General features: G+C 45.6%; 1 protein-coding gene across 3 annotated transcripts in view; it reads left to right on the top strand.

The window, feature by feature from the left end:
* The window catches only part of LOC125459146 (proline-rich protein 5-like), a 108,477-nt gene that overhangs the window by 75,560 nt on the left and 5,320 nt on the right, over positions 1-27,597 (top strand). For all 3 annotated transcript variants that reach the window (XM_059651882.1, XM_059651881.1, XM_048545118.2), the window contains 3 exons: positions 1,650-1,741; positions 5,849-5,989; positions 11,334-11,472. In XM_059651882.1, the coding sequence (XP_059507865.1) occupies positions 1,650-1,741; positions 5,849-5,989; positions 11,334-11,472 (372 nt within the window). The remainder of the gene's footprint in view (positions 1-1,649; positions 1,742-5,848; positions 5,990-11,333; positions 11,473-27,597) is intronic.

The raw sequence follows: 27,597 nt of genomic DNA, 5'->3' as shown, positions 1-27,597 counted from the left end.
TACATTTTTGTAGCTAAATGCTTGTTGTGTTGAGTTTTTTGGAGGGATTCTCACCATGAGCCCCAGTGAAATTTCCCACCATACCTTCTCAAACGCGTCTCATTAACGACCTACTGCATTCCTACGGTGTCCCTTACATCAGTTCAGGCCCTACCTTAGCCCAGAACAACTTGCTACGGCTTGGATGTCCGGCAGTATCCTCAGCCCGAGGCGCTGTGCACCTGGATGAGCGCTGGCATTCCCGAAGCTGCCCTGAACATGGCAGAGAAGGGGAAGTGATACCCCAACAGGGACCCGAAGGTCCTGAGGGAGGGTGGCCTCATCCCAGAGGACTGGCAGAGGAAGCCATGCATTACGGTTAGACCTTAGCAGCCTGGTTACCCAGTTGACTCAGTGCCATCTCCAGGTTCGGGAGGAATGCCCAGCAGCGATGTAAGAAGTTCGGGTGAAGGCAGGGACCACTCCTGCAGGGATACTGAGGTGATACTCAGTCTCACTGACTGAGTAAGTCGCACTCTTCGCTCCATTGTAACTCTCACGTTAACCCTACTGTCAGTCCCACTCATTGCACACCACTTCCTGGCCATCAAACCACGTCTTTCTTGTAGGTATGACCCAGCATGTCCACCCTCCCACAGAGCAAAGACCGGCTGCCTGCAGCAGTACCCTCCTCGATGTCCAAGGACAGAGATGTTGAGGCCTGGGAGGAGGTATCAGCAAAGCTGCCTCCTAACCCCTCCCTCCCTTCCCCAGATACTGGCACCTTGATAAATGTTTGTCATAGAGTGTAAGGATGAAAACCTCATAGTGACAGTTCCACATCTGCTCAGCGATGGAACCAGCCCAGGCTCTGGTTGTCGTAGACCAGGCCCCAATTCGACCCCAGACAAGACAGGACCCTGTTGGGTCAAACACAGGGAGGATTAGGAGAAACAGACAGGGATGTGGGAGACAATGACCCTTATTGGCCAGGGGCTGCAGCAGTGCAGTGTACCGTTTGACCGTTTGGCTTCCTCCATGCATAGGCCGGAGGTTGCCATGGATAGCTAGGCCCAGCATCCTCAGGGGCTGCTGAAGAGGCACACACGACCGCACTCCATCGCCCACATGTTGGCCCTCAGGATTCAAGATGTGGGTTAGGACTTTGGGAACTCGGCTCGCTCTCCGGGTGCCCCTTCCTCAGCGGAAGACAGGGCAGTGCCGGGGGCACCATCCAGAGGAGGGATCACATACAACCGCTCAGGACACTCCAGAGGTGGTCAGGCCTTTCACCTCCACCCTGCCTGACCTCCTCCGACCCTTGGATTTTGAAGACCATCGACATGTCTGTGCTGTCCCTCGGGAACTCCCTGGCCCAAGACCAATGGGACTCGCTGCCAAGCAAGCTCTCTCCACTCTTGTGAGGGAACCCAAGACGACACTGAGACATTGTGGAAAGGAGAGCAAGAAGGAAAACCTATTGACGGGACATTGGTGGCAGTGGCAAGGCTCTGTGTATGAATTCTTAAGCTTGTAGAAATGTCACTGTTTTGCCTTTACTTTGGTTTGTACAAGTCTCTGTTTGCTTGCTTGCCATGAACATTAGCTATTTGATATTTTCCACCAATTACTGTTGATGTTTTTACCTATGTCCCTTTGTTTGTTCTTAGGTGAAAATCTTCTGGAAGCTTTAACAAGTAGTTGGGATAATTTCTTCACTGAAATCCTACCCATGTTACAAGCCATATTTTACCCTGTGCAGGTAAGGTAGGAATGCAAGGGTTGATTCTGGATTATCTAACACCTTTTCAATAAAAACAGCATTCTTATCATGGTTCAGATTAAAAAAACGGCACTTCATTTTCCACTTGGCAACTCTGCAGCCTTCCAGGCTTAATGTTGAGTTCAACAATTTCAGGGCTTGAGGCCATGTCCTTAACCCCAACCCCCAGAAACCAGGCTGTGTCATCACATGGGCGGCTACTACACACAACCCATTGTCAGCTGCTAATATCCCCTATTATTCATTCTCCCAGGCTGTCCTTTACCCACCCCTTTGTCGATCCAACTGTTTTTCTGTCTCTTTGCCCTGTACCTCCATCAATAGTTTACCCTTGCCCCCTACCACCACGCCCCCCAACCCCATTTTCTGTAAGAAAAACATCCTTTTCCCAGCCACCATCAGTTCTGAGGAACGGGCACTCGACCGGAAACATTAACTGTGATTTCTCTCCACAGACGCTGCCAGACCGGCTGAGCTGTTCCAGCAATTTCTGTCTTTGTTTCTGACTTTCGCAACTTACTTTCTGACCTATCATTTGAAATGCTCTCACTGGTCGTGCAGCTACAGTATTCTGTTGTGAAGAGTTCCAAAAAAAAATTCACGTGATTGATTGAAGAAACTTCTCCCAACTTTAGTCCCAAATGGCTGATTTCCTATTTGGAGACTATGCCCCTGTATGTACTAGATTGCCCAGCCAAAAGGGTCATTATCTCAATATTGACTCTGATAGTCTCATCAATAATTTTTTTCTGAAGAAGGGGCTGGGCCCAAAACATCAGCTTTCCTGCTCCTCTGATGCAGCTTGGCCTGCTGTGTTCATCCAGCTCTGCACCTTGTTAGCTCATCAATAACCTTGTGTTTTTCAATTAGATCTCTTCTTTTTCAAGCCTCCAGGGAATATGGGCCAGGTTCGCTCAATTTCTCCCCACAGGGTAATGCCTTCATCCCAACAACCAGGCTCGGGAGCCTTTGTTGCCATCTGCCCTGAGCAAATTTGCCCTTCCTAGGTTACACACAATATTCCACTCCAGGCCCTACTAATGGCCTGTAAAAATCTAATCAGAACTGTCGCAATATGGTACGGTAGGCATGACGAATGTAATCAGATTGCGTGATAGTCCTCTGTAGATTTATCTCTGAGGTTGCTGAACGAGAGAGACAGGCCCTTCTCAACTCGGGCTGGTGAGGGGTGCTGGATGGACATGACTGTTGCCCTCACTACCCATAGCCACAGAACGAGAGATCCACCAGATATCCCCAAGGTGAGGTGCTTGCTGGAGTAGGCCATGAGAAAGTGCCAGGTGAACAGGGGAGAACCCTTAGCTACAGTACCCCTCACCATTGTAATGTGGAAACTCGATAATATCAGCTTCGGCCTCCCGTGATCCATGGCTGCTCGAGATGAGGGGTCAGAGAGCGAAATTGATGAAGGACACTTAGTGATGGTGACTGGTCACTTTTGTGTTTTCCAGATCCCTAAACATAACTGTTTCTCTCTCTCTCACACACACACTCACACACACACACACACACACACACACACACACACACACACACACACACACAGAGACACACACACACACACACACACACACACACACACTCACCCACACACACACACTCACACACACGCACTCACACACACACTCACACACACACACACACACTCACACTCACACATACACACACACACACACACACACACACACACACCACACAAACACCCACACACACACACACCACACAAACACACACACAGACATATTCACACACATTTACACACATGCAAACATTCCCTCAGACACTTACACACAGACACTCTGTCTCTGACACAAGCACACAGTCACTCAGACATACACACAGAAGCACAGACACTGTCATACACACACACTCATCGAGTCATAGAGATATACAGCCAGAAACAAACTCTTTGATCCAACCCGTCCATTCTGACCAGATAGCCTATATAAATCTAATTTGATTTGCCAGCATTTAGCCCATATCCCTCTAAAACTTTCCTATTGAAATACTGATTCAGATACCTTTTAAATGTGTAATCACACCAGTCTCCACCACTTCCTGTGGCAGCTCATTCCATACATGCACCACCCTCTGTGTGGAAAAGTTACCCCGAGGGTACCCTTTTATATCTTTCCCCTCTCACCTTAAAATACACTCTCTTACACACACACTTATACATAAATACTCTCACAAACACACACATACACAGACACTGTCTCTCACACACATACACAGACACACACACACACACACACACACTTACACAGAGGCACTCTGTGTCACAAGCACACACGGGCAATCTTTCACATACACTCTCTTTCTCTCTCTCTCTCTCACACACATACACACGCACACGCACATGCACACACACGCACACACAAACACACACACCACACACAGACACACACACACCCCATACACACACACGCACATGCACACATACATGCACACACAGACACACACGCACATGCACACACACACGCACACACAGACACACACACCACACAGACACACACACACACACACACACACACCCCACATATACCGCACACACACACAAACACACACAGACACACACACACACACGCACACACAGACACACACACCACACAGGCACACACAGACACACACACACACCCCACATACACCCCACACACACACAAACAAACACACACAGACACACACACACACACACACACACACACACGCACGCTCTCGTACACACATATAACAGTTATGGAGAGTTATGGAGACGTCATTCAAACATGCTGATTTTGCCCACTTACAAGGTTGTTCTTTAATAACCATGGTCACTATATTTGGCAAAGATGGAAAAAGGTTTTACTGCTGTAGCCCACAAAACTATTAGAACAGCAGATATGTGGGAAAGGAAACAGCCGGGAGTCTGCTTGAAGGGGATCAGGATTCTCTCTCCCTGCATGGGGGCAGTCTTGGCTTCTGCGTTTAATGCCTGTTGGTGTATGCTAACTATTTTGAGATGTTCACAGATCCTGCTGCTGATAACGGGAGCCTGCGAAGAAGCAGCTAGATTTCAGCTCATCACCTCCTGCCAGAGATTGCACTGTGACCTAGAAATCTGTTTGCAAGAAATCACCCATGATGTCCTCCATATTTGAGGACACCACACATTGTGAATTTAACGGCTGCAACTTCGCGCAGTTGTTATCACATTTGAGGAGCAGGAGGTTCACAGCAACATCTTATTTTTTTAATTCACTCTTGGGATGTGGGCGTTGGTGGTAATGCCCATCCCTAGCTGCCCTTGAACTGAGTGGCTCACCAGGGCCATTTCAGAGAGGGCAGTCGAGAGTCAACCACATTGCTGTGGGTCTGGAGTCACATGTAGGCCAGATCATGTGAGGATGGCAGATTTCCTTCCCTGAAGGGCATTAATGAGCCAAATGGGCTTTTTCTATCGTTGGCACGGTTTCACAATCTTCAGTAGATTCTTAATTCCAGATTTTTAAAATTGAATTCCACCATGGTAGGATTTGAACCCAGATCCCCAGGATGTTAAGGTCATGATTAATAGTCTAGCGATAATACCACTAGGCTATTACCTCCCCTTAGCAACATTAATGCTTATTAACAGTTTCTGTGTCACTTGGATACCTATAGTTGTGTCTTTATCACACAGTCTTTCTGTGATAGCTGTCTCTTGTCCATTGTCCCCCTTTACAATGGGAATATTCGGAACAAACCCATCAATCCATCCTGGATCAGTGCTAGCAAAGTAGCAGGCAAGGTGAAGATGCAGAGAGTTGGGTTAGCAAAATAATGGAAGTTGTTGAAGCTTTCACCACTCTGTGTGCAGTTCATTAATGTAACCGTTAGCCATTGCACCCTACCTCCTACCATTTGAAAAACCCAGTTCCTTGCAGTATGTGGCATTTGTTTTTATGGGGATGATTCTTAACATATATCACATTGTGTGACAACATTGTCAATGTTGCTTCTAGCCAAAAAGACTTAAAAGTCTTTGCTTTGAAGAAAGCAATCTTGTGAAAAGCAGCACGGGTGACGACAATGCTTTTTTCTCATCAGGGGCAGGAGCTCACAATCCGTCAGATGGCCTTGCTCGGATTCCGAGATCTGGTCCTGCTCAAGGTAGATCTGGAGCAGGTGCTCCACCAGCCTCATACCAGTGTGCCTCCATCCATCACACAGATGCTCCTAGTGCTTCAGGTGAGAGATTGATGTCAATGGGGCCGAGCCCGGGCAGGCTAGAGCATACCATTCCTTTTGTAACTACCAGCCAGGCTAACTGGCTATGATCTGTTCAGGGCTCCCAGCTGAGGTGGTGCAGTTACCATTCTCAGTTGAACCCACAAGTCAGGTTTTCACAGAGCAGGGACAATGCCAGAGAAGTTTATAGGTTGTAAGTAGGGCTTGGTTCCACATTGTCATCAGCAGGGCAGGTAGCAGTGGGACGTGGTGTGACCACACCCCGTACGCACAGCTGGCTGATCCAATGTGGGAGTTGGGATCTCATACACCATCCTCTCTCAATTTTCATGGAATTAGGTCAGATTCATGAGGACATATGATTCAGGTCCCTCAGAAAAGTCAGGAACCGTAGTCTGAATCCGGGGGAATAAGCGATATGTTTTCAAGGTATTAGCCATCTCCCCGGTTTATGTTTCTACATGCCCCCTCCCATGTTCTTTGTTGGACCCTGATATCCTCCAGCATGAAGTATAAAAACAATGAGTCATGTCGTCTCAATTGTCATGTGTTATGGACTAGACTAGACTCCCTCAAATTATTCTAAGAAAGTAGCCTAAACCCTAGCTTTTTCATTTTTAAAGGCAAATGGGAAGTGCTGTGTTTTAGATGCAATACAACTGGTCAAACTACATAGCATTAATCAAAGCACTATTTATTCAAACACTAAAGTTAAAATACCACAGAAGAAAGAATTTGGAATAACAACTCTACTAGAAAAGTTGATAGATTAGTATATACAGTAACTACTACTAATTAACCGTTCCAATATAGCAACATCCCATAAACACACCCCTTCGCAAAAAGGCAAATTCAGTAATCTGATTTTCTCACATGCCAAAAAAAAGGACAAAACACACCTCTTAAGCCACAGCATTGTCGCACAGGTCTATGGCTTGAAAGAAACATGCATTCAGAAATTCACCTTAAGGAAACTACTGCTGCTTCAATTCTGTAAATGTGTCAGTCAGACATAACCGCTATTGTATCATTTACAGAAGCTTTATACCACTTTTCAAATCTTAATCTTACCCAAATACAGAGACACTGAAAGAATGAGTTCAAAGAAAGAATAACTTGTACTAATCAATGAAAAGAAACAATATATGTTCACCTGTAGAAACAGAGGCCTCCAGAACTCATGAATTACTGAGCCTTGAAGCTCAGCCAAGCATTCATAAAGAAGCCAGGTGTGAGCTAATAGACGTGGCATAGGGAATTTATTGCTGACATGGAGTGGGTTGGATGGGAGGTATGGGTGTTTGGGGTGAGGGCTAAAAACTTTAAAAAGCTTAGATTCAACTGGACCAAGGTTTCTTCTCCCTTCCCCCACTCCCTACCAAATCGCTACCATCAACAGCTGGGTTGGTGCCAAACAGCAGTCGGGTTTCCATTCTATTGATCTGCTTTTCCACACGCAAGTCTCTACACTCTCATTTCTGGTGGATGGCCCACCCTTCCTTCAGCTCCTTCCACCTACAGTCAGTGTGGTCTATGCAGTGAAAGGAAGATGCTGCCCAACACTGATTCCAACTTCATGTTTCCCTATGGCTGAACTGGCCTCAAAGTAAGGTGGAAGAAAACTGTGGAAAGAATGACTCAGCACTCTGGTATTACAAAGGCACAGGTAAAGACGTCTACTCCTGAAGGACCATAGTGCTGTTCTTTCATTACAGAGACTACTGGTGACGGTTTGACCTGAGAGTCACCACACCTCAGGCAAGAGGACATGTTGAGAAGAAGAATCTTTCATGGTGACCTCGGCCTGAACCTGCTGCCAGAGGGTCAGTTGGCTAGAGGGCTGGTTTGCGATGCGGACTTGATGCCAGTACCGTAGGTGCAATTCCTGCACCGGCTGAGATCGCTGCTAAAGGTCCCATGTTCTCTCCCTTTGCCTGAGGCACAGTGTTAAACCACCATCGATCATCTCTAATGAGAGAGATAAGTCCTATGATCCAGTAAGACTGTGGTGACTTTACAAGGACACAACACACAAGCCAATCAACAGGAACTCTTTACTCACTGGGGAAGGCAAATCTGAATAGAATGGGTTCTCACTAATTGCCTCCAATTCAAAGTGAGACCAGGAGCCTTTAAATTAGAAGATCACCAGCCAGTGCCTTTTAAGGGTGAGTGTAGATTCGATGGGCTGAATGGCCTGATTCCACACTGTAGAGATTGCTTTGGTCGATCGATTTGATTTATTGTCATGTGTACCTAAGTACAATGGAAACCTTTTGTTTGCGAGTAGTTAAGGCAGATCATAGCAAGCAAGGACATACAGATCGTAGGGTGTTTGAATTGGTGAGGCATTCAGGTTGCACTGCACAGAAGGTGCATGAAACAAAGTCAGCCTTAACAAGTTCAACATTATTTGAATTTGGAGAGTCCATTCATCAGTCTAATAACAGCAGGGAAGAAGCTGTTCTTGGACCTGTTAGTGTGTGTTTAAGCTTCTGTATCTTCTCTCTGATGGGAGAGGATGTAGGAGAACATCACCAAGCTAGGAGGGATCTTTGATGATGTGGGCAGCTTTTCAGCAGCAACGAGAAGTGTAAATGGAGTCCGCAGATGGAAGGTTGGTTTCCAGGATGGTCTGGGCTGTGCACACCACCACCTGCAATTTCTGGAGGAAATGTTTCTGTAGGATTTCGGTAACAGTGCTCCCTGTGAAATAGGCAGCTCCACATCAGAGATCATTCTCACGGGGTCACTTTGCTTTCAAAGGTGTAGCTAACGTTTAAACAGTGCGAGCGACCTGATCAAGACAACGGACAGGAGTCAACATTCTGATAGCTTACCAGATTCCCTTACCATCAGCAGCAATACCAGTAACTAGGCTGCTTGAGCACTTGATTAAATGATTGCACTCCAACCGTCAGCCCCAATATCGCGATCTGTCCAATATCACAAGAACCAGCTGGTTAAATGTAAACATATAAAGCTTAAACAAATTTAACAATAGGCTGTTCATGTGGTAACTTTTTGTTTAGAAGCCAGAACTTCTTATGACATGAATCATTTTGACTAGACTTGGATTTGACGTGTAAGAAGAGATAACTCATCAATCTCAAGGTCTGCTGCCAGTGGGCAGGAAATGTTGAATCAGCGTGAAGAGAAAAAGCAAGTGCCAAAAATCAAGGAGGGTTGAGCCAGAAACTAACATGAAGCATCTCACGCAGACTCTATGCCTCATTATAAATAAACATAGACTCTACATCGCACTCTACAGTAAGACAGACCCTGTATCCCTCTGTAAATAAGTACAGACCCTGTATCCTACAGTAAACACAGACCCTGAACCCCACTGTACACAAACCCAGGCACTGTATACGGCTGGAAACCATGGATGAGCTGAGAGACCCACTCCCTACTGAAGTCCAGGTCTGAGGCGTTCAGGTTGGATGACCCTGACCTATTCAGGAAATCCAGGTACAGTCTTCCAGACTAGAATCTCAGACTAACCACATGCACACACATTAATTGTGGTAAGGCTTACACGATATAAGAGTTTACAACGCGAAGTTGAGTAGAATCACGGATAACAGTGCATCCCTCCCCGATCAGCTCAATGCATTCAATGCTCATTTTGAACAGAAGGTCAGTGAAATGATAACCCATGCCCCGACAACCTCAGGGGCACCTGTACCCACAGCCACCACGCAGATGTCAGGTCAGCCTTCTTGAGAGTGAACCCACGCGAGGCGTCGGGTCTTGATAGTGTCCCCTGGCCATGCACTCAGATCCTACACAAACCAGCTGGCAGGAGTATTTGCTGACATCTTTAACCTTTCCTTACTGTAATGTGGAGTTCCCACCTGCTCTGAGACCACTATCACCCCTGAGCCAAAGACAAATCAGGTAACGTGCCTTCGTGACTACTGGCTCTGACATCCATCGCTATGAAGTGCTTTGAGAGGTTAGTAATGTCACACACCAACTCCAGCGACCCACTGCAATTCACCTACTGATGCAACAGGTCCACAGAAGATGCTATCTTGCTGGCTCTACGCTCATTCCTAGATAACAAAGACAACTACATCAGGTTCCTATCTTTCACTACAGCTCCACCTTCAACACTATAATTCCAACTAACTCCTCTCTAACCTCCAATGTCTAGGTCTCGGCACCTCCACTTTGCAGCTGGATCCTCGATTTCCTGACCCGCAGACTATAATCAGTGAGGATAGGCAACAAAACCCTCTTCCACAGTAATCCTCAACACTGGTGCCCCACAAGATTACATACCCAGTCCCTTACTATACTCCTTGCACACAAGCTTAGACTCTCTTTCGCATGAAGCAGCATTTCGATATTTACAGGAAGCTGCGAGAAAGTCTCTGTAATCTGCTGCAAATGAGCCAGAGAGGTGCAGAGGATGTGACGGAGAGATATTTACTGTTGAGCCTCCCAGGGAGGGTCAGTTCTTTAAGAGGAGAACCAGTGTGTTTTCATGAACTCTTTGACATGATATTTTGTTCATTCCTTCATGGATTGTGGGTACCACTGTCCTGGACAGCATTTATTGTCCATCCCTAATTACCCAGAGGGCAGATAAGAGTCAACCATATTGCTGTGGGTCTGAAGTCACATGTAGGTTAGACCAGGTAAGGATGGCAGAATTCTTCCTATAAAGGCCGTGAGTGAACCAGATGTGTTTTACCTGTTTAAACAGTTGTTCTAAAAAGTTAGTGACATCTCTGTCCTGTCCCCTTGTTTGTGTTTGTGCAGATATTACTCTGGGGCAGTTTGGAAATGATGTGGGATCTTCCTGTTCCCTATAGCTCAGTGTGACAACAGACATCTTTGAGACTGGGCCTTCAATCTTTCAACCGTACACAGAGTGAACACCGTGGCTGCAAAATGCAAGAGCCTGAGATAATCTTTGTGTTTACAGAGCAGTGATTGAAAACACATCATGTGCTAGCACATTTCCAAACTATAATGACACCACCAGTTTCAAATCTTAGATCGGGGATGCCTCTTCTGGGAGCTTGTTTCGTTTTAATTCCGATTTCTAGAAAGGGTGGAACTTTGAAGGGGAATTATGGCAAGATTAGGGTTTCTGGGTCATGGTTTCGCACTAATTGCTCCTATCCACCACTGAGGCCCTCATCTCACGACTGATCCTGCTCCTGGCCCTGCGGAGGATGACCAAGATGAGGGCCTGGTCAGACAGGAGGAGATGACAACCAGACTGAAACATCCAGGCTGTCAGGCCTACCTTCTTGGGCACATTGTCCAGAGCACAGAGAAACAGCTAACAGTATAAAGTGTCTTCATTTGCTGCTTTTCTTTTTGCCAGGGTGCTCATGAGCCTAAAGGCCCGAGTGAGAAATACAACCAGCTGGAGCGATTGGTGCAGTTACTTGTCTCCCCCTATCTGGGCACCTATGGACTGCTGTCCAGGGACAGGAACCCTGTCGATACTGTACACATACTTGGTAGGTCACTGCTGTTTGCTGTTTGTAGGTGACGGGAGTGGGGGGGGGGCGTTGCGGAAGAGAGTCACGAGGGAGACAAATTGCACCCACATGCGGCGACACAGTGGTTAGCCCTGCCGCCTCTCAGCGTCAGGGACCCAGGTTCAGTTCCAGCCCCGGGTGTCTATTTGTGTGAAGTTTGCACGTTCTCCCTTGAGCGCTCCGGGTTTCTTCCAGAGGCCAAACATGTGCAGTTCAGGTAGATTGGCAGTGCTGAATTGCCCATAGTGTACAGGTCAGATGGGTTAGCCGTGGGGAATACAGGGATAGCATAGAGGGGTGAGTTTGGGTGGGATGCTGTTTGGAGGGTTGGTGTGGACGAATGGCTTGCTTCCATGCTGTAGGGATTCTATGATTCTCCATGGCTCTCTTTCTGGTCAGCCCCTTTGTATACATTACCGTTTCTCGGTGTGCTTTTAATATGGTTGTGACTGGAGAACTTGATTGAAGACATTTTTTAAAGTACAAAATATTTATCGGCTGGTCCACTAGTCAATTGAATGTTGATTTCAAACATGAATTGGTTGAGTATAAACTGGGGAAATGAGTTGTTAGTCTGTTGGAGAAACTACTCCCTGATTTTGATTCACAATGGCCGGTGGACAGTAAATTGTGCTTTCAACTTGCTGTCACCCATTTTACAGCAAAGTCCAAATGACTTCCATTACCATAGAACTTGATCGTTGAAATGTACAAAAACTATTCTAACTAACACAGTCATAGAGACATACAGCACAGAAACAAACCCTTCAGCCCAACCAGTCCATGCTGACTACAATCCCAAGCTTCAAAACCTGCCTGCGCTTGGCCCATACTCCTCCAAACATTTCTTATTCAGGTACTTACTCAAATGTCTTTTAAATGTTGTAACGGTGGCCGCATTCACCACACACGAACCACTGTACATAAAAAATTGCCCCTCATGTCCCTTTTAAATCCTTCTTCTCTCACCTTAAAAATGTGTCCCCTAGGCTTGAAATACCCCACCCTAGGGAAAAGGTGACTGCCATTCACCTTATATGTACCCCTCATGATCTTATAAACCTCTACAAACTCATCCCTCAACCTCCGAGCTCTAGTAATAAAGACCCAGCCTATGCAGTCTCCCCTTATAACTCAAACCCTCCATTCCCGGCAAAATCCTGGTAAATCTTCTTTGAGCCCTCTCCAGCTTAATAATATCCTTCGACTTATACACTATGTGAAGGAAATAAGAATGATGAGTGTAGGCGGCCACAGTAATAGGAAGATAAAGAATGACACTGCTAATTCACGTTCAATGAATGTCACACAGCTTGTTGAATAAATTAATTGTACAAAGATACCTCTGGCCATAACGGAAATATTTTACAACCCATCATATTGATTGTTTTCGGCATCTGAACTGCATGAGTTTGTCAGAATACATTCAGAGTCACTTTGGCTGTGCCTATTGATCATAGGGATCTGACACTGTGAAACTGATGTGACACTTGAGATTTCAGAATTATCTCTCCACAACTGTTTAGATGGACAGCACCATGAGTTATATTTACTGCCTGACTCAGTTTGAGGCAATTGCACATCATGAAACCCAGGCTCAGAAATGGCCGTTGTTGAATTTATTCATTCCCATCACCTCATCTGCTTGTTTAACTCCTGTGAGGCTCCTTCTATATAGTTTTCCACAAGTAAAAACTGCAATTGGCCCATATCTGTGCAGGAAATCTCCCAAATTATGGTCACAGATGATGTGACCCACAAACCCCGAAGCCAAATGAGCTTAGATTTGAGACTGGCTTTAGATTTTGCTGTCCTGCCCTATTTGCATACTTTGAGGAATGGAGAAAGCAGTTTGTGATAGTGTATCGGAATCATCCATATCACAATCCAGGCAAGAATGATGTGTCTCACAGCAAAGACATAAGGGACGAGATTCTCACCTTCATTTTGGGAAGCACACATGGGGCCATCACATGATATCAGACTCCCACCTTTAAATGACAGCCCATTCAACCAGTCACTGGGAGAGTGGTCACAATTTCAAAATTTAGGAATTGGGGAGGGGGCGTCACAATTTCACAATTCAAGAACTAAGTGGGGTCAGGGGTTACAGTTTCAAGATTCCAGAACTGGTGGGGGTGGGGGTGGGGGTTCAAAATTTCAAGATTCAGCAGTTGGGGTGGGGTTACAATTTCAAGAGTTGTCGGCAAGTGAGGTGAGGAGAAACTGAAACAATGTTATGATTTGGAGTGCGTTGTCTATGCAAGTGGTGAAGGGGAATTCCACAGGGCGTTTCAAAAGAGAGTAATGGAAGTGACAGACTTGGAGGGCTACAGAGTTAGGGCTGGAGAGTGGGTGCGTCTTTCAAGAGACAGCACACCCAGAAGATCGAGTGGGATCATTCTGTACTGTAAAACTCTGTGATGGTATTTTTGGCCTCTATATATCGGGCATGGGGGTCACTGCTTCCTGTGGCAGCCCTGAGGGTGCAATGAAGATGACTAACTGTCAAGGCTAGCCCTCTGAGGGCCTATCTCCATTTACTGGGACACTGGCTCAATGCAATTCACCATTCTAAGAGTCTCTATCTCTAACATCTGACTGCCGTCCCCCATTCCCTCTCCATTCCCCTTCTAAAGCCCCCATGTTACCCATAATCCCACCCTCTCCCTTCATACCTAAGCCCACTACTTGTTCTTGATACACAAAAACAAAGTGTTCAGTGATGTTGAGTATATCAAATGTAAATGGAAAATGCTAGAGAATCTCAGCAGGTGTGACAGCCTGGGTTTGTGCAAGAAAAGTCATGTCTCACCAATTTGATTGAGTTTCTTGAGGAGATGACAACAATGATGAGGGAAGGCCAACGGATATTGTCCACGTGGACTTTAATAAGACATTTGATGAGGTAACTCATGGCAGGCTGATACAGATGGTCAAGCCTCATGGGATCAGCATTGAGTTGGCTAGATGGATACAAAACTGGCTGGGCCCCAGAAGACAGAGAGTCACGGTGGAAGGGTGCTTTTCAGAATGGAGATCAGTAATTAGAGGTGCTCGGCTGCGATCAGTGCTGGGACCTTTGTTGCTTGTAATATATTGGAATGATCCGGAGGGAAGTGTCGGCGGTCTGATCAGTGCGAATTATACAATAAGTGGTGGAACCCTGAGGAACTTTGACATACAGAGGGATCTGGGTGTACAAGTGACAGCAGGCACACAGCACACTTGCCTTCATTGGCTGGGGCATTGAATATAGAAGTTAGTGCGTTACGTTGCAGCTGCACAAAACTTTAGTCAGGCCATGTTTGGAATACTGTGTGCAGCCCTGGTTGTCACATTGGCAGTAGGAGGTGCTTGCTTTGAAGAGAGTGCGGAGAAGATTTAGTAGGATGTTGCCTAGTCTGGACGGTTTTAGTTATGAGGAGAGGATGGATAGACTCAGATTGTTTTCACTGGAAAGACACAGCCTGAGGGGGTGACCTGACAGAGGCATAGATAAGGTGGATAGTCAAAGGCTTATCCCCAGGGTGGAAAGGTCAACTATAAGAGGGCACAGGTTCAAGGTGAGAGGGAGAAAGTTTATGGGAGAAGTGCACCCAAAGCCCGGCTGGTACAGATGCGGTGGGCCTAAGGCTCTGTTCCTGTGTTGTACAGTCCTATACATCTATTTAGTTGAATGGTAGTTGGCTTGACAGGTTTGGCATCGTCAATGGTGGCCATGCATGATAAAAGGGTTGTTAAAAATCTGAAGACCACAGGAGGAAGCTTAATCTAGAAGGGGAAACCTTTCTTTCAATAGTTTTGCATATTCTTGCCCAATCCTTTGATCTTTTACGAGCTAGATGTGAGGTTCCAAAGGAGAATTCTTCCATTGCTCGTAGGCACCCAAAGCCCAGTGAGCTCGGCCAGTTAGAATTAGAATGAGCTTCACTGTCACATGTACTCACAGGAATACAGTGAGAAGTTCACAAATCACCACTAAGGCACCATCTCAGGTACCAAGGTACACAGATACAGATTCTTAAATACAAATTCTTAGGGAGAAAAAAATAAAAATGAAGAAATAAACACTCCAGCAATAAATGATAAAAACTGAGAAATAAGACTTCAGAATAAAAGTCCTTGCAACCCAGACCACAGCAGGATTTACATCAAGGCCAGGAGTACTGGGAGTCCTGAGTCCATGCTGAGGCTGGGAGTCCCGGGTCCGCGCTGAGGCTAGGAGTCCCGAGTCCGCGCTGAGGCTGGGAGACTTGAGTCTGCCCTGAGGCTGGGAGTCCGGAGTCTACACTGAGGCTGAGAGTCCCGAGTCCGCACTGAGGCTGGGAGCTTGAGTCCACACTGTATTTTGTTGAGTAGGAGGTGCAGTAGTTTTCTAGTCTTCTGAGGGAGGGCCCCTAGACCTGAAATGTTAACTCTGATTTCTCTCTACACATACTGCCAGACCTGCTGAGATTTTCCAACAACTTCTGTTTTCGTTTCAGCTTGCTTTTGTTTGCCATCTAATACATTCTGCAATGCTGCATTTACAGGGAGTGTTGGTCAGCAATAGCTTGGCTCTCACCCACACTGACTGCAAGGCCACTGACTTGAGCCTCACAGGTGCAGTATTCCCTCTTCCGGTCCTGCAGAGCTCCCAAGTCTTTGTTGTCCAATTCACAATCATTTGTTTGCCCAGTATAGAAACTTTCAATGTCTGCCTAGAGATCTCTGCAAAACGGATATCCCCTCAACTAGCCACTTTTGCTTTAAGCTGCATTGGGAACTTTTAATGAGTTGCAAGCGCCAAAACAGCTTCACTTCCTTTCCCTTCCCCTGTATTCATTCTTCCCATTCAATGCAACAGAGTTTCACTAGGACTGTATTCATACAGTAGCTCCATATTCATAATGTGGTCCTCATTGCATCACTGCTGACAGTTTCTGTCTCAGTTTCACATATAATTCATACAAAGTTATAACCTGATCAAATTTTAATTGATTTCTATAAACTGTGAACTGTTTGTACTTCTGTGTTGCCATTTCTCCATGGTTGTGAACCCACTTCTCTCTTTTTAAAACCTTTACTGTAATCTCTCAGGATTTCAGTCCTGGCCTTACATCTGGAAATGTTTAACATCCCCGGTAATAATTGGATTGTGATAAGAAAGATTTTTATCACTCTGTAGATCAACTGAAGAATAGTTCCATCTTACTATTTATCTCATATGATGTAGAAATTCATCTCAGATGGTACGGTCACTGAGTGACATTATACAGCCCCCCAACTAGCTTGATATCCAGTTCTTTGACTTCAGTCAAACTGAAATCAGATGGGAACAGACAAAGAGTAGCTGATGTTCTATCCGTGACTAGAATCATAGAATCCCTACAGTGTGGAAGCAGGACATTCGGCCCATTGAGTCTGCACTGACCCTCTGAAGACCATCACACCCAGACGCACCCTGTGACCCTGTATTTCCCATGGTTAATTCACTTAGCCTGCACATTCCTGTACACTACGGGTGATTTAGCATGGCCAATCCACCCAGGTCCCTGACACTGCGAGCCTGCAGTGCTAACCACTGAACCGTTGTGCCAGTTAGTTTCTATATCGTACACAGTTACAAAAGGCCAAGCAGCTAATACTGAAATTGGGTGGATCAAAATTCTGGAGATCACTTCCAAACAACATCATAGCTATCCCTACAGCACAGACTGCATCAAGGTGCTCACATTCCGTGAATTAGTAAGCCTTAAAAAAAACAAAAGCATAACATTTTGATCTGACAGCATCTGTGGAGAGAACAGAGTCAATTCAAATTGTGATCAGGATGTGGAAGTGATAGGAATATCATGGGAAAATTGGGAAAACAACAAGAGGGAAGGTTTTTGGTAAAATGGAGAGCAGGAGAGTTTACACAAGAGCCCACATGGCGCAAGGCCAGAGGGATTGGTCATGGGATAAGTGAAGATACAAAAGATGGTGAGGTGGGAATGGCAGAAAAGCCACCAACTGGATGCAAAATAATTCACAAAGAAAGGAGAGGATAAAACCCTATTGACAAAAAGAAGCACCAAACAGATTGAGGATGAAAATTATGATCGAAAATTGTTGAATCCAGTGATGAATTCCAATCTGTGTCAACCAGAAAATTGGAGACAGAGCTTTAATTTTTCAGTTACTCAAAACTGAAACTACAGGAAACAGAGTCTCCCACAAATGCCGCAAGTGGAGCCGAGTTAGAAAATACAAATTACATTGTTGCCAGCTGCAGGCATGGCCTCCTCTCCTAGTCCTGAGGACAGCGCTCCTCTGCAGCCTGCAGCTCACTATTGGCAGAGCAGGGTGCCTGTTTCCCTTTGACGGGCATGTCTGAGGCAACTGAGAGCGACCACCCGGGCAGCTCCATGTTTGTGCAGGCGCACTTCCAAGATGGAACCAGCAGCAATACACATCAGGGTATGGTGCACAGTTAGTGAGACACATTTGGGACAATGGCCCTCACAAACAACAAGTTCAAAGCCAGTACCACAAGCTGCAAACCATTTTTCTCTGCATCGATCCGTCCACCGTCCAGCAGCTCCTTCCCCGCAACGTAAATCCCCTCTTCTTCCGACACCAAAATGTCTGCTCCAGTAGTACGTAGTTTCTGACCACTTCCAATGGAATCTGACATTTATTGCATCCAACCAGATGATCTCACATTTAGCTTGTGATTGTGTCCCAGATCGTGTCTGACACAGTTTGAACCATTGTCTTAGTCTGTCTATGTACCTTTCTCCAGTTCCTGCTTCAACTAGCACTACTTACTGTCTTTATTAATAGAGTGCAATCCAGATTCTTAAATACACAGCACTGTGGTCTCAGATTGGCCATCTTAATGCCCTATAAGATTCATCCTTTACCAAGGTTAGCAGCGATTAGCCCTTCTCTATATTAAAACACTGGAGTGAGGTGCTCACTATCAAATTAGATCAATAAACCCTAGAGAATACCTGTAGTAAACACAAGAGCCACTTCCTTCTAAAGAACCAGAGTTACACCTTCATATTAAAACACACAGTGCTGTCCCAACTACTCACAGCTTGACATTCCCTGACCCTTCCCAATCTTGATCTGTCTCCCTTCTGATCTCCACCCTACCACTCACACCTCACAATTCATACTACCTATCTCCCTCTCTCAGTTCTGTCTTCCACTCCAATCTCTTTCCCCAAATCTCTTCTTCCTCACTCCCTCCAACCCATGTCTATCTTTACTAATCTCGTTATTCTAATCTCAAACCCAGGTACCACCGACCTTCCTCACTTTGGCCCCAGTCATACCGTTCCCCCCGTCACACTCTTCCCCCAGTTACAATCTCCCCCAATCACACTGTCCCCATATCCCCATAAATACCAGGACTGTTGTCTCTAATGTATCCTTCTATCAATTCCCTAATCCTTTCTCCTTTTTCTGGGACAAAAGAGACCCCACCTGAAAGATTGTGAAATTCAGCAAGCCCAGGAATTTCCTTACCACAGCCAGAGTAAGCTAGTTGCAGAGGAGCTAGATCCCAACTGTGTTAATGTTGTAAGACAGTCAGCTCCTGTCCTGACATTTGAGGGTCAGTTCATAAAACACAGTCCCCGAAATGAAGCCCCTGACAAAGAAAGAGGATTCAACAGGGGGAGTAAATTACACTCCTCTTCAGGAGATTTCATGAGACGGCTCCGAGTCCCACACATGTTCCATATTAATTCTACCTCTCTTCAAGTAGTTTCCTTAAACACAAAATTCTATGTAGCCAAATCATGAAATATTTTGAACAAGAATACTTCCAGAAGCAAGATCGAGTGTATCTCAGGATGTCGTGGGAAGTTATGGAGGAAATTGTGAGGCCCATTGCTGAAATATTTGTATCATCTATCAACATGGTTGAGGTACTGGAGAACTAGAGAACAGCTAATGTTGTGCCTTTGTTTAAGAAAGGCTGCAAAGAGAAACCTGGGAATTATCGACTAGTGAGTCTGACTTTAGTGGTGGGTAAGTTGTTGGAGGTGATTCTGAAAGATGGTAATTTATATGCATTTAGAAAGGCGAGGACTGATTAGGGATAGTCAGCGCGGCTTTGTGTGAGGGAAGTCATGTCTGTCTGAGCTTTTTAATGAAGTTACCAAAAAGGTCGATGAGGGCAAAGTGGTAGACATTGTTTACTTTGACTTTCGTAAAGCCTTTGACAAGGTTCTGCAAGGTAGACTAATTAGTAAAGTTAGATCACATGGGATTCAGGGTGAGCTTACCAATTGGATTCAAAATTGACTTAACACCAAGAGACGGGGGCTGATGATAGAGGGTTATTTTTCAGACTGGAGGCTTAGGGCTAGCGGCATTCTGCAGAAATCGGTGCTGGTGTTTGATTTCTATGAATGGTTTTGGATGAGAATGTGGCAGGCTCGGTTCGTGAGTTAGTGAGTTTGCAGATGGCACCGCAAGTGGTGGCATAGTGGACAATTAGAACATAGAACATTACCGCACAGTACAGGCCCTTCGGCCCTCGATGTTGTGCTGGCCTGTATTACCGATCTCAAGCCCATCTAACCTACACTATTCCATGTACGTCCATATGCTTGTCCAATGACGACTTAAATGTACCTAAAGTTGGCGAATCTACTACCATTGCAGGCAAAGCGTTCCATTCCCTTACGACTCTCTGAGTAAAGAAACTACCTCTGACATCTGTCCTATATCTTTCACCCCTCAATTTAAAGCTATGCCCCCTCGTGCTCGCCATCACCATCCTAGGAAAAAGGCTCTCCCTATCCACCCTATCTAACCCTCTGATTATTTGGGTCAGCGGGCTGCGGATTAGCAAATGGAGTTTAATTTGGATAAATGTGAGGTATGGCATTTTGGTAATACACACAAGGACAGGACTTAGACAATTATTGGTGGTGCCTTGAGTAGTATTGTGGAAGAGAGACCAATGGGTTCAGGTACATATTTCTTTCAGATGTGCATCACATCACAAGGTGTTTAGCACACGTGTGTTAATTGCTCAGACCTTTGAGCACAGAAGTTGGGTCATCATGATGAGGTCGTACATGGCATTGGTGAGACCTCTTCTGGAATAATGAGCGCAGTCCTGGCATAGGAAGGATATTATTAAACTGGAGACGGTTGAGAAAAGATTTACCAGGATGTTATCAGGACTGGAGGGTTTGGTTACAAGGAGAGGCTTGATAGGCCAGAACCTTTTACATAGAAGCTTAGGAGGTTGAGGGGTGACCTTATAGAGGTCTAGATAATCGTCAGGGGTATGGACAAGGTGAATGGCTGGTGTCTTTACCCTAGGGTGGGAGATTTCAAGACTAGGGGCATATTTTTACGGTGAGAGGAGAGATATTCAGAAAGGACACTAGGGGCAATTTTCTTTCACAGAGAGTAGTTCATGTGTGGAATGAACTGCCCGAGGAATTGGTGAGTGCAGGTATAGTGACAACATTTAAAAGATATTTAGATGAGTTCATGAGCAGGAAAGATTTAGACGAATATGGTCCAGGAGCAGGTGAGTGGGTCTACTTTAGTTTGGGATTACGGCCAGCATGGACTGGTTGGACCAAAGGGTCTGTTTCCTTGCTGTATGACTCAGACCGTATGTGGAATGAAAGGAAAGCAAGGAACTTGCATGAGCAAAACATTTGTGAGCAATCGACTCCTTTGTAATCTGTGAAGATCTGGAGATAAAGTCAATAAAAGCACATAACTGGGAGTGGTTTGAAGGCTCTAATCTGATCTACTGGCTTCATTACAAACAACAGGAGCTTCACCCTGACAAGTTCTGGTAACTGCAGAATAATGTATTTAAGTCGCTGCCATGTAATTACTCCTTGGCTAGCTCATCCTGTCTTGATTAGATTCCAGCCTCTCAACTCATTCTATGGTATCCACAATTCTATTTGCAGTATTACAGTGGAAGGGTGAATATTATTATTGCTTTGGGACTGCACCTTTTGCTTTCTAACATTATTATGTTGTGGGACCATGGCTTTACCTTCGGGGTTTCATGAAAGGTTTTTTTTGCTCTTTTATGGAGTCTGTCCGATAAATAACGCCTGGTGGTTTGATTGTTTGGCTGATAGAGGACAAAAGAAGATTCTGATTGTTTTATGAGGAGAAGGTGCAAGGTGCGACTGCTGGGAGACAGTGACAGGAGTAAGTTCAGTGGGAATAGGTGCTGAGTTTGTCAAGTCTCAGAAAGGTCTTAAAGGTGCCAAATTGTAAACAGTGCACCATCAAACAGTTCACTCACTTCTAATAGGAAGCGCAGCTGGAAACAAAAATAACCATTTAGCATTTCTACATGGCTACCGATGTGATTCCTGTTGCCGTCGGGAAGGGGGGATGCAGGAAAATGAGATAATTTTGGGAATAGGCTTATCACAGGCATAAAGCAGGTTTACAAAGATTTCCTGTGTGGTCTACAACTTTCTAAGAGGCGAAGGCAGCGAGATATCCCAATTTTTGCCAGGACAGTCCCGGTTTTTCTCTTGCAATAAATATCCCATGTCCTGACGGGTTCCCTCAAAATGATTCCATTGTTACAATTTTCGGTCTTCCTGTTGTTTCTGCAGGAGCAGAACACAACTGCTCACATCCAAAGGGTACAGCTTCGTCAGGTCTTGGTGGGAAGCAGACTTTGAGAAGAGGAAATTGTGCTGATTTTTGGCTCTTTCACTTATTTTTAGTTGTACAATGATGAAATCAGAGATGTTAAATCAGCCCAAAGCTGCGCAGGCTAGGTGGATTGGCCATGCTAAATTGCCCATAGTGTTCAGGGATGTGTAGGTTAGGTGGGTTACAGAGGGATGAGTCTGGGTTGGACGCTGTGAGGATCAGCGTGGACTTGTTGGGCCGAAGGGCCTGTTTCCACGCTCTAGAGATTTTTACTCCACCCAACAATTTGCAAAGGCAGATCTGCTTTGTGGGAGCACTATCTCAGAGTGTCCCAGCTTTCCCTTTTCAAAATCCAGATCTCGAGCAAGAGATTGACACAGCTTGGCCTGCACCTCAAGCAGAGAAAAAGCTGACTCACTATTGTTCATTTAGCAAAATGTAGGTTGGAACTCACATGCAGTTTGAATGTAAGGGTTTTGATGAAGGCCATTAGATTAATCTAGCTTAGAGCTGGAGACATGGATCTACATTGTAGTCCTGGCAGTGAAAGACATTATGAGATCAGCAGTTAGCCAGCTGGGAAAGAAAGTACAAAGCAATGGGAGTTGAGAATAATTTTAGGCCGATTTCTGATGTCTGAAATACTACATTTAACCATTGCACAAAGGTAAAGCTCCCTCGTGGTGTTTTCTGTAGCTTAGTGTAGTAAGTGTGGCTGAACAAAATAAGAGTTTCAATGGCATTATTTAGTCCATTTTTACAGTCAAGCGTTTTAAAATAAGGCATTTTGAGATGTCATTCCTTTACCTGTTAACTGTAAGTTTGATTTTCCGTTGAAAAATACAAATTATCCATTATTCTGTGCATTAACCATCTAAAGCCCCCAGTCAGTTTCCAGCTTGGAACTCACCCCTAACCCAAGGCCTCAGAAATTTCCAGGGTACCCATCATCGAGCTGAAACCTTGCTGCGTGAGACACTCGGGGGGGATTCCTAGGCAAGCTCCCTTTTTATAGCGAAGACAGCAAGAACTGCAGATGCTGGAGTCAGAATAAATACAGTGCAGTGCTGGAAGAACACAGCAGGTCAGGCAGCATCAGAGGAGCAGGGGGATGTCGACATTTCGGGTTTACACCCTTCATCAGGACTGTATTGACTCCCTTTTTACAGCAGGAGCTGCCATATCTTGATACGTTCACTCATTGCCAACCAGCTTGGATAGCTGTGGAGCATCAAATGGCTTTTCTCTGTGTCAGGGAATGGTGCAGGCTGTGTAAGTGGGTAACAGGATGGGGAAGGGGGAGCTAGCTGGCTACAAGGGTAACTAGGATGACGGCGTGTTTGGGGGTGACAGGCAAATAAGATGAACCCGGTGACAGAGAAAGTCAGGCGACAGGGTGGATCATGACATTGATCTTGTATAAAGCTTCTTCTCGATGAAGAGTTAGATTACACATTAATCTCTCATCTTATCAGTCCTTCATACAAAGTCCAGATTTACTATTGCTGAAAGAACAACTAAACCCTTAACGTTTGCGTGACATTCTGCAGGCTGATATTATAAATGTTGGCATGCACCTGTTGAAGTTACTTGTTTAGTGCCTACAGTGGGTATAGAGACGCAACTCCTATTCCAACGGCCAGTTCTAGGCTGAGGAAGGACAACAGCGCAGTAACAAAATAAAGGATCAAAATGCAGACATATTATTTAGTTACAGTCATGTTCAGTGAAGCGTACTTTCCAGTAGCATAATTCTGAGAAACTATTTGCACCTCTAGAAAATGCATGGATTGAAATTTCGACAGGGGTCAGAAATGAAGGGGACGGCCACGGGGTGAAAAGCACAGGTGGGAGAGCAGCAATGCAGCAGTGCCTGCCGATTTTGGAAGATTCAGGTCAAAGTGTTACCCGGACATCATCTTAAAATCAAGCTTGAAGCAAACGACAGTTCCCATGAGCAGGGTGATTATAAATAACCATTGGGTGCAGAGCAGCCATTGATGCCCAACGAAAGCTGATGTTGCTGCACAAACATAATTGCATTTTCCATTAAAATCAAGGTGACTGCCAGCTGAACGGGAGACTTGTTTAGTTGGTGCAGGCAGAAACACTCGCTGTCCCTGATCGGAGCAGGCCAGGGCTCCTAACTGCTGAAGGGCTGGCCAGTACTTTCACTTCACTTAAGCTTTGACACCATCACTGGGAAGTGGCTCCAGAATCTGGTTTACTCTGGAATGAGGTTGACTAAACCCATCAGGTTCTCTAGTGCCTTGAAAGGAAGGAAATCTGCCATCTCTTACCTGGTCTGGCCTACATGTAACTCCAGACCCACGGCAATGTGGGTGACTCCGAATTGTCCCTCTGAAACGACCCAGCAAACCGGTCAGTTGAAGGGCAGTTAGGGATCAGCAGCAAACATTGCCCTGGCCACTGATGCTCGCGTCCCATGAAAGTACAAGTTGAAAGAACACCTCAATGAGTGGAATGCTTTGAAAATGCCTGATGAGCGGTATAGGCCCTGCTTTCTGCAGACAATGAGCTGTAGTTTACTGCGGACTTCAGGATCCCAGCACTGGATCAGAATGTGAGGTCGCTCTGTGATTTGACGTCAAGCGGCCTCCTCAGTGGCAACCTGCAGGACCTCTGCCCAGTTAAGGCTTTCCGATGCTGCCGAGCCAATCAGACCCTCAACAACCCCCAATGGGAGAGGAGCACGCAAGGTCAGAAAACTCTGGAATGCCTCAAGATGGAGGCAAGTCCATAAGGGTGTCCCAGAAACATCCCTGAAGGTAGGACTGTATTAGGGACCTGTCCACAACACATCTCCCTGCTCATTACCTAACTTCTCAACACTGTTCCTGTCACCAGGGGGCCCCATAAAATTCTCCATGATGGGTTTTTGAGCAGGTCTGACAGGATATCCCCTGACACTCATGCATGAACAGCATGGCATGCAGCATCAACAGGTACAGAGCTTTCTGTATTCCCATGTCACTGTTTGGGTATTTCCCCCTTAACCTGAGGAGCATATATTCCCATTCCTGTCCAACCCCAAACACATACATTACACTCTGCTTCTGCAGAGACAGACTGTCAACATCTGACTCAGTTTTCCTGTGAAGTTTAACACCTGCTCCCTTGGTCTCTTTCCCATTGCTTATTGTTTCCTTTTGACTCTTGGTCATCGACATTGTCTCTCTGATCCTCCCCTCAGGCCTTTTTTGCAGTCATTCAAAACCACTGTCCCCACTCAAACAGTAAATCCTCTTTCGTCGTCCTTCCTTCCATGTGTCTTGCCTGTCCCACCTTCCACCTCACAGCCTGTGTTTGCATTCCTCACCAACCGCAGACTGAAGTCATGTCACCACACTCGAATCAAGCCTCTTCAGGCATCTTTACAGCCAAGGCTAACCTGCTACTCACTCAATTGCTCACTACCTTTGCTGCGTTATTAGTTTTAGAATTTAGAATTTTTTTCCGTGCAGAAGGGTCTAGGCCCGAAACGTCAGCTTCTGTGCTCCTCTGATGCTGCTTGGCCTGCTGTGTCCATTCAGCTCCACACCTTGTTATCTCAGATTCTCCAGCATCGGCAGTTCCCACCATCTCTGAACCTCTGACAGCTCATGCCTTCACGTTTCTCCATAAACAACTGCACCTTCTCCCACCAGTTTCTTCACTGAGTCTGCCTGATGTGTTGCTGGGCTTCATTGTTTGTCAACTCCCAGTATTCTTCTGCCTGCTCCAACTCCACTACAACACTGCCAACCTCCTCACTGTGGTACCTCTCTCACCTCTGACTCCAAAGGCTGGGGATTCAAATCCCACAGCGGAGGTCAGGAGTACAATACCCGGGTTTCTGGGTCACAGCGCACTGACAGAGTGCTGCGATGTCAGCAGTGTCGCTCTCTGGGTGAGAGATTATAAACAGAGAGCCCATTTTCTTCCCCAGTGGGATACATCACTTCCCACAGAATAGCTACAAGAAGGGCAGTTCTGAACATCCTCCCCCCCCCCTCCCCTCACCACCTTATGGATTGGAACAGGCCATACCTCCAAGCTCTCCCCTCACTGTCAGAGCACTGTCTCACTCTGAACCTGGATGCTCAAGTACCTCTGATGAGACCCCTGTGCAGACCCTTTGCAGGTTTAGCTACATTCAGGAAGCTGTACAAACTCTGGCTCATGTTGGCTACACAGCTGCAGAATGCTGCTCCAATTCTTTCACTGACAAAACTGAGCAAGTTCATTGCCAAGAGGAAACAAATTTGTTGTCCCATTTTGGACGGAGTGATGATACGGGAGAATAGTCTGATAAGACATTGCAGCTTTGATAGCAGTCTGGCCAGCAGTGACGGGGAAGCAGAGATTCCTCTCAGGCCCAGCCTCTGCCTGACTCGCACCTTGCACTGAAACAGCTCAGCAGCAGACCCAGCGTGGATTTGGAATCTTGCATTTTGTTTTTTTAAGAAGAAACAGACTTGGCTACAAAGCTTGCTTGTGAATCGATTTTATTGAAACAAATTCAGGTTAAGTTGATTAACATTTCAGCTAAAGAGTAGCAATAAACTCAGACAGCAATTTACATCTTAACACAGATTGTACAACCTGAACTGTAGAGACGATGAACGGTTTTTCTCAGATCATTGGCCTTTTAGTCTTCAAACTGGTCTATCGCCTTCTCTCTTTTGTCTTTTGTTTGCTATTGTTTCTGGATATCAGGTCTCTGCACAGAGACCAAGTCAGGCTTTCTCTTTTCACAGTTTATAGCATCTGCAGTTCTTTCAGGCTTTCTCCTTTACCTGGCTGCAGCCCAATTAACTCTTCCTTCACACAAGTGATCTTCAGTGCAGGATGCTTTTGTCAAGCAAGCATGAGGGTATAACACCATTGCACAATGTTGTCCGAATTTTAAATCTTATCTCAAGGCTTCAAGGTTTTATCTCTGGGGGTGCCTTGACATTCCTATCTCTGTGTTCACATGCACAAGTAATTCCCATCAAGGTCCCAGTCTTTTGCCGCAAGTGAACTCTTTCGTAAGACTTGACGTAATTTTCCCATGATTCCACCACCTTGGGAACTTGTCTACACCGCAACTTGCTCCTGTGTCATCCCAATTTACTACATTGTGCTGCTGAGATAAGTTGCTCATAAAGTTAAATGTAAGTTTGTGTCAGTAATGTTAGATTTCAGCAATTCAGTGTTCGGGCTGGTAACTCATTAGACTTGCAGAATTGTCTGTTGCATGTTGACTCTATTCAGAAATCAGCATGTACCAGGTAACTCGTAGATTCGAGGCTGTCACAGACACAGTGAATGAAGAGGCTGATAATACTGATCAAATTAGTTTTATCAGACCATGTGAGGCTGGTTTGAAGTGTGCCAGTCATGGTATAGGATGGAATCATATCAAGCTGCATCTCTGAGACTCAAGCAGAGCACAAAAAGTGCTTTAAAGATCAGCTA

The sequence above is a fragment of the Stegostoma tigrinum genome, chromosome 17 (genome assembly GCF_030684315.1).
Source record: "Stegostoma tigrinum isolate sSteTig4 chromosome 17, sSteTig4.hap1, whole genome shotgun sequence".
Lineage (NCBI taxonomy): Eukaryota > Metazoa > Chordata > Chondrichthyes > Orectolobiformes > Stegostomatidae > Stegostoma > Stegostoma tigrinum.
The sequence above is the reverse complement of the archived record's forward strand: the minus strand, read 5'-3'. Positions and strand labels throughout refer to the sequence as shown.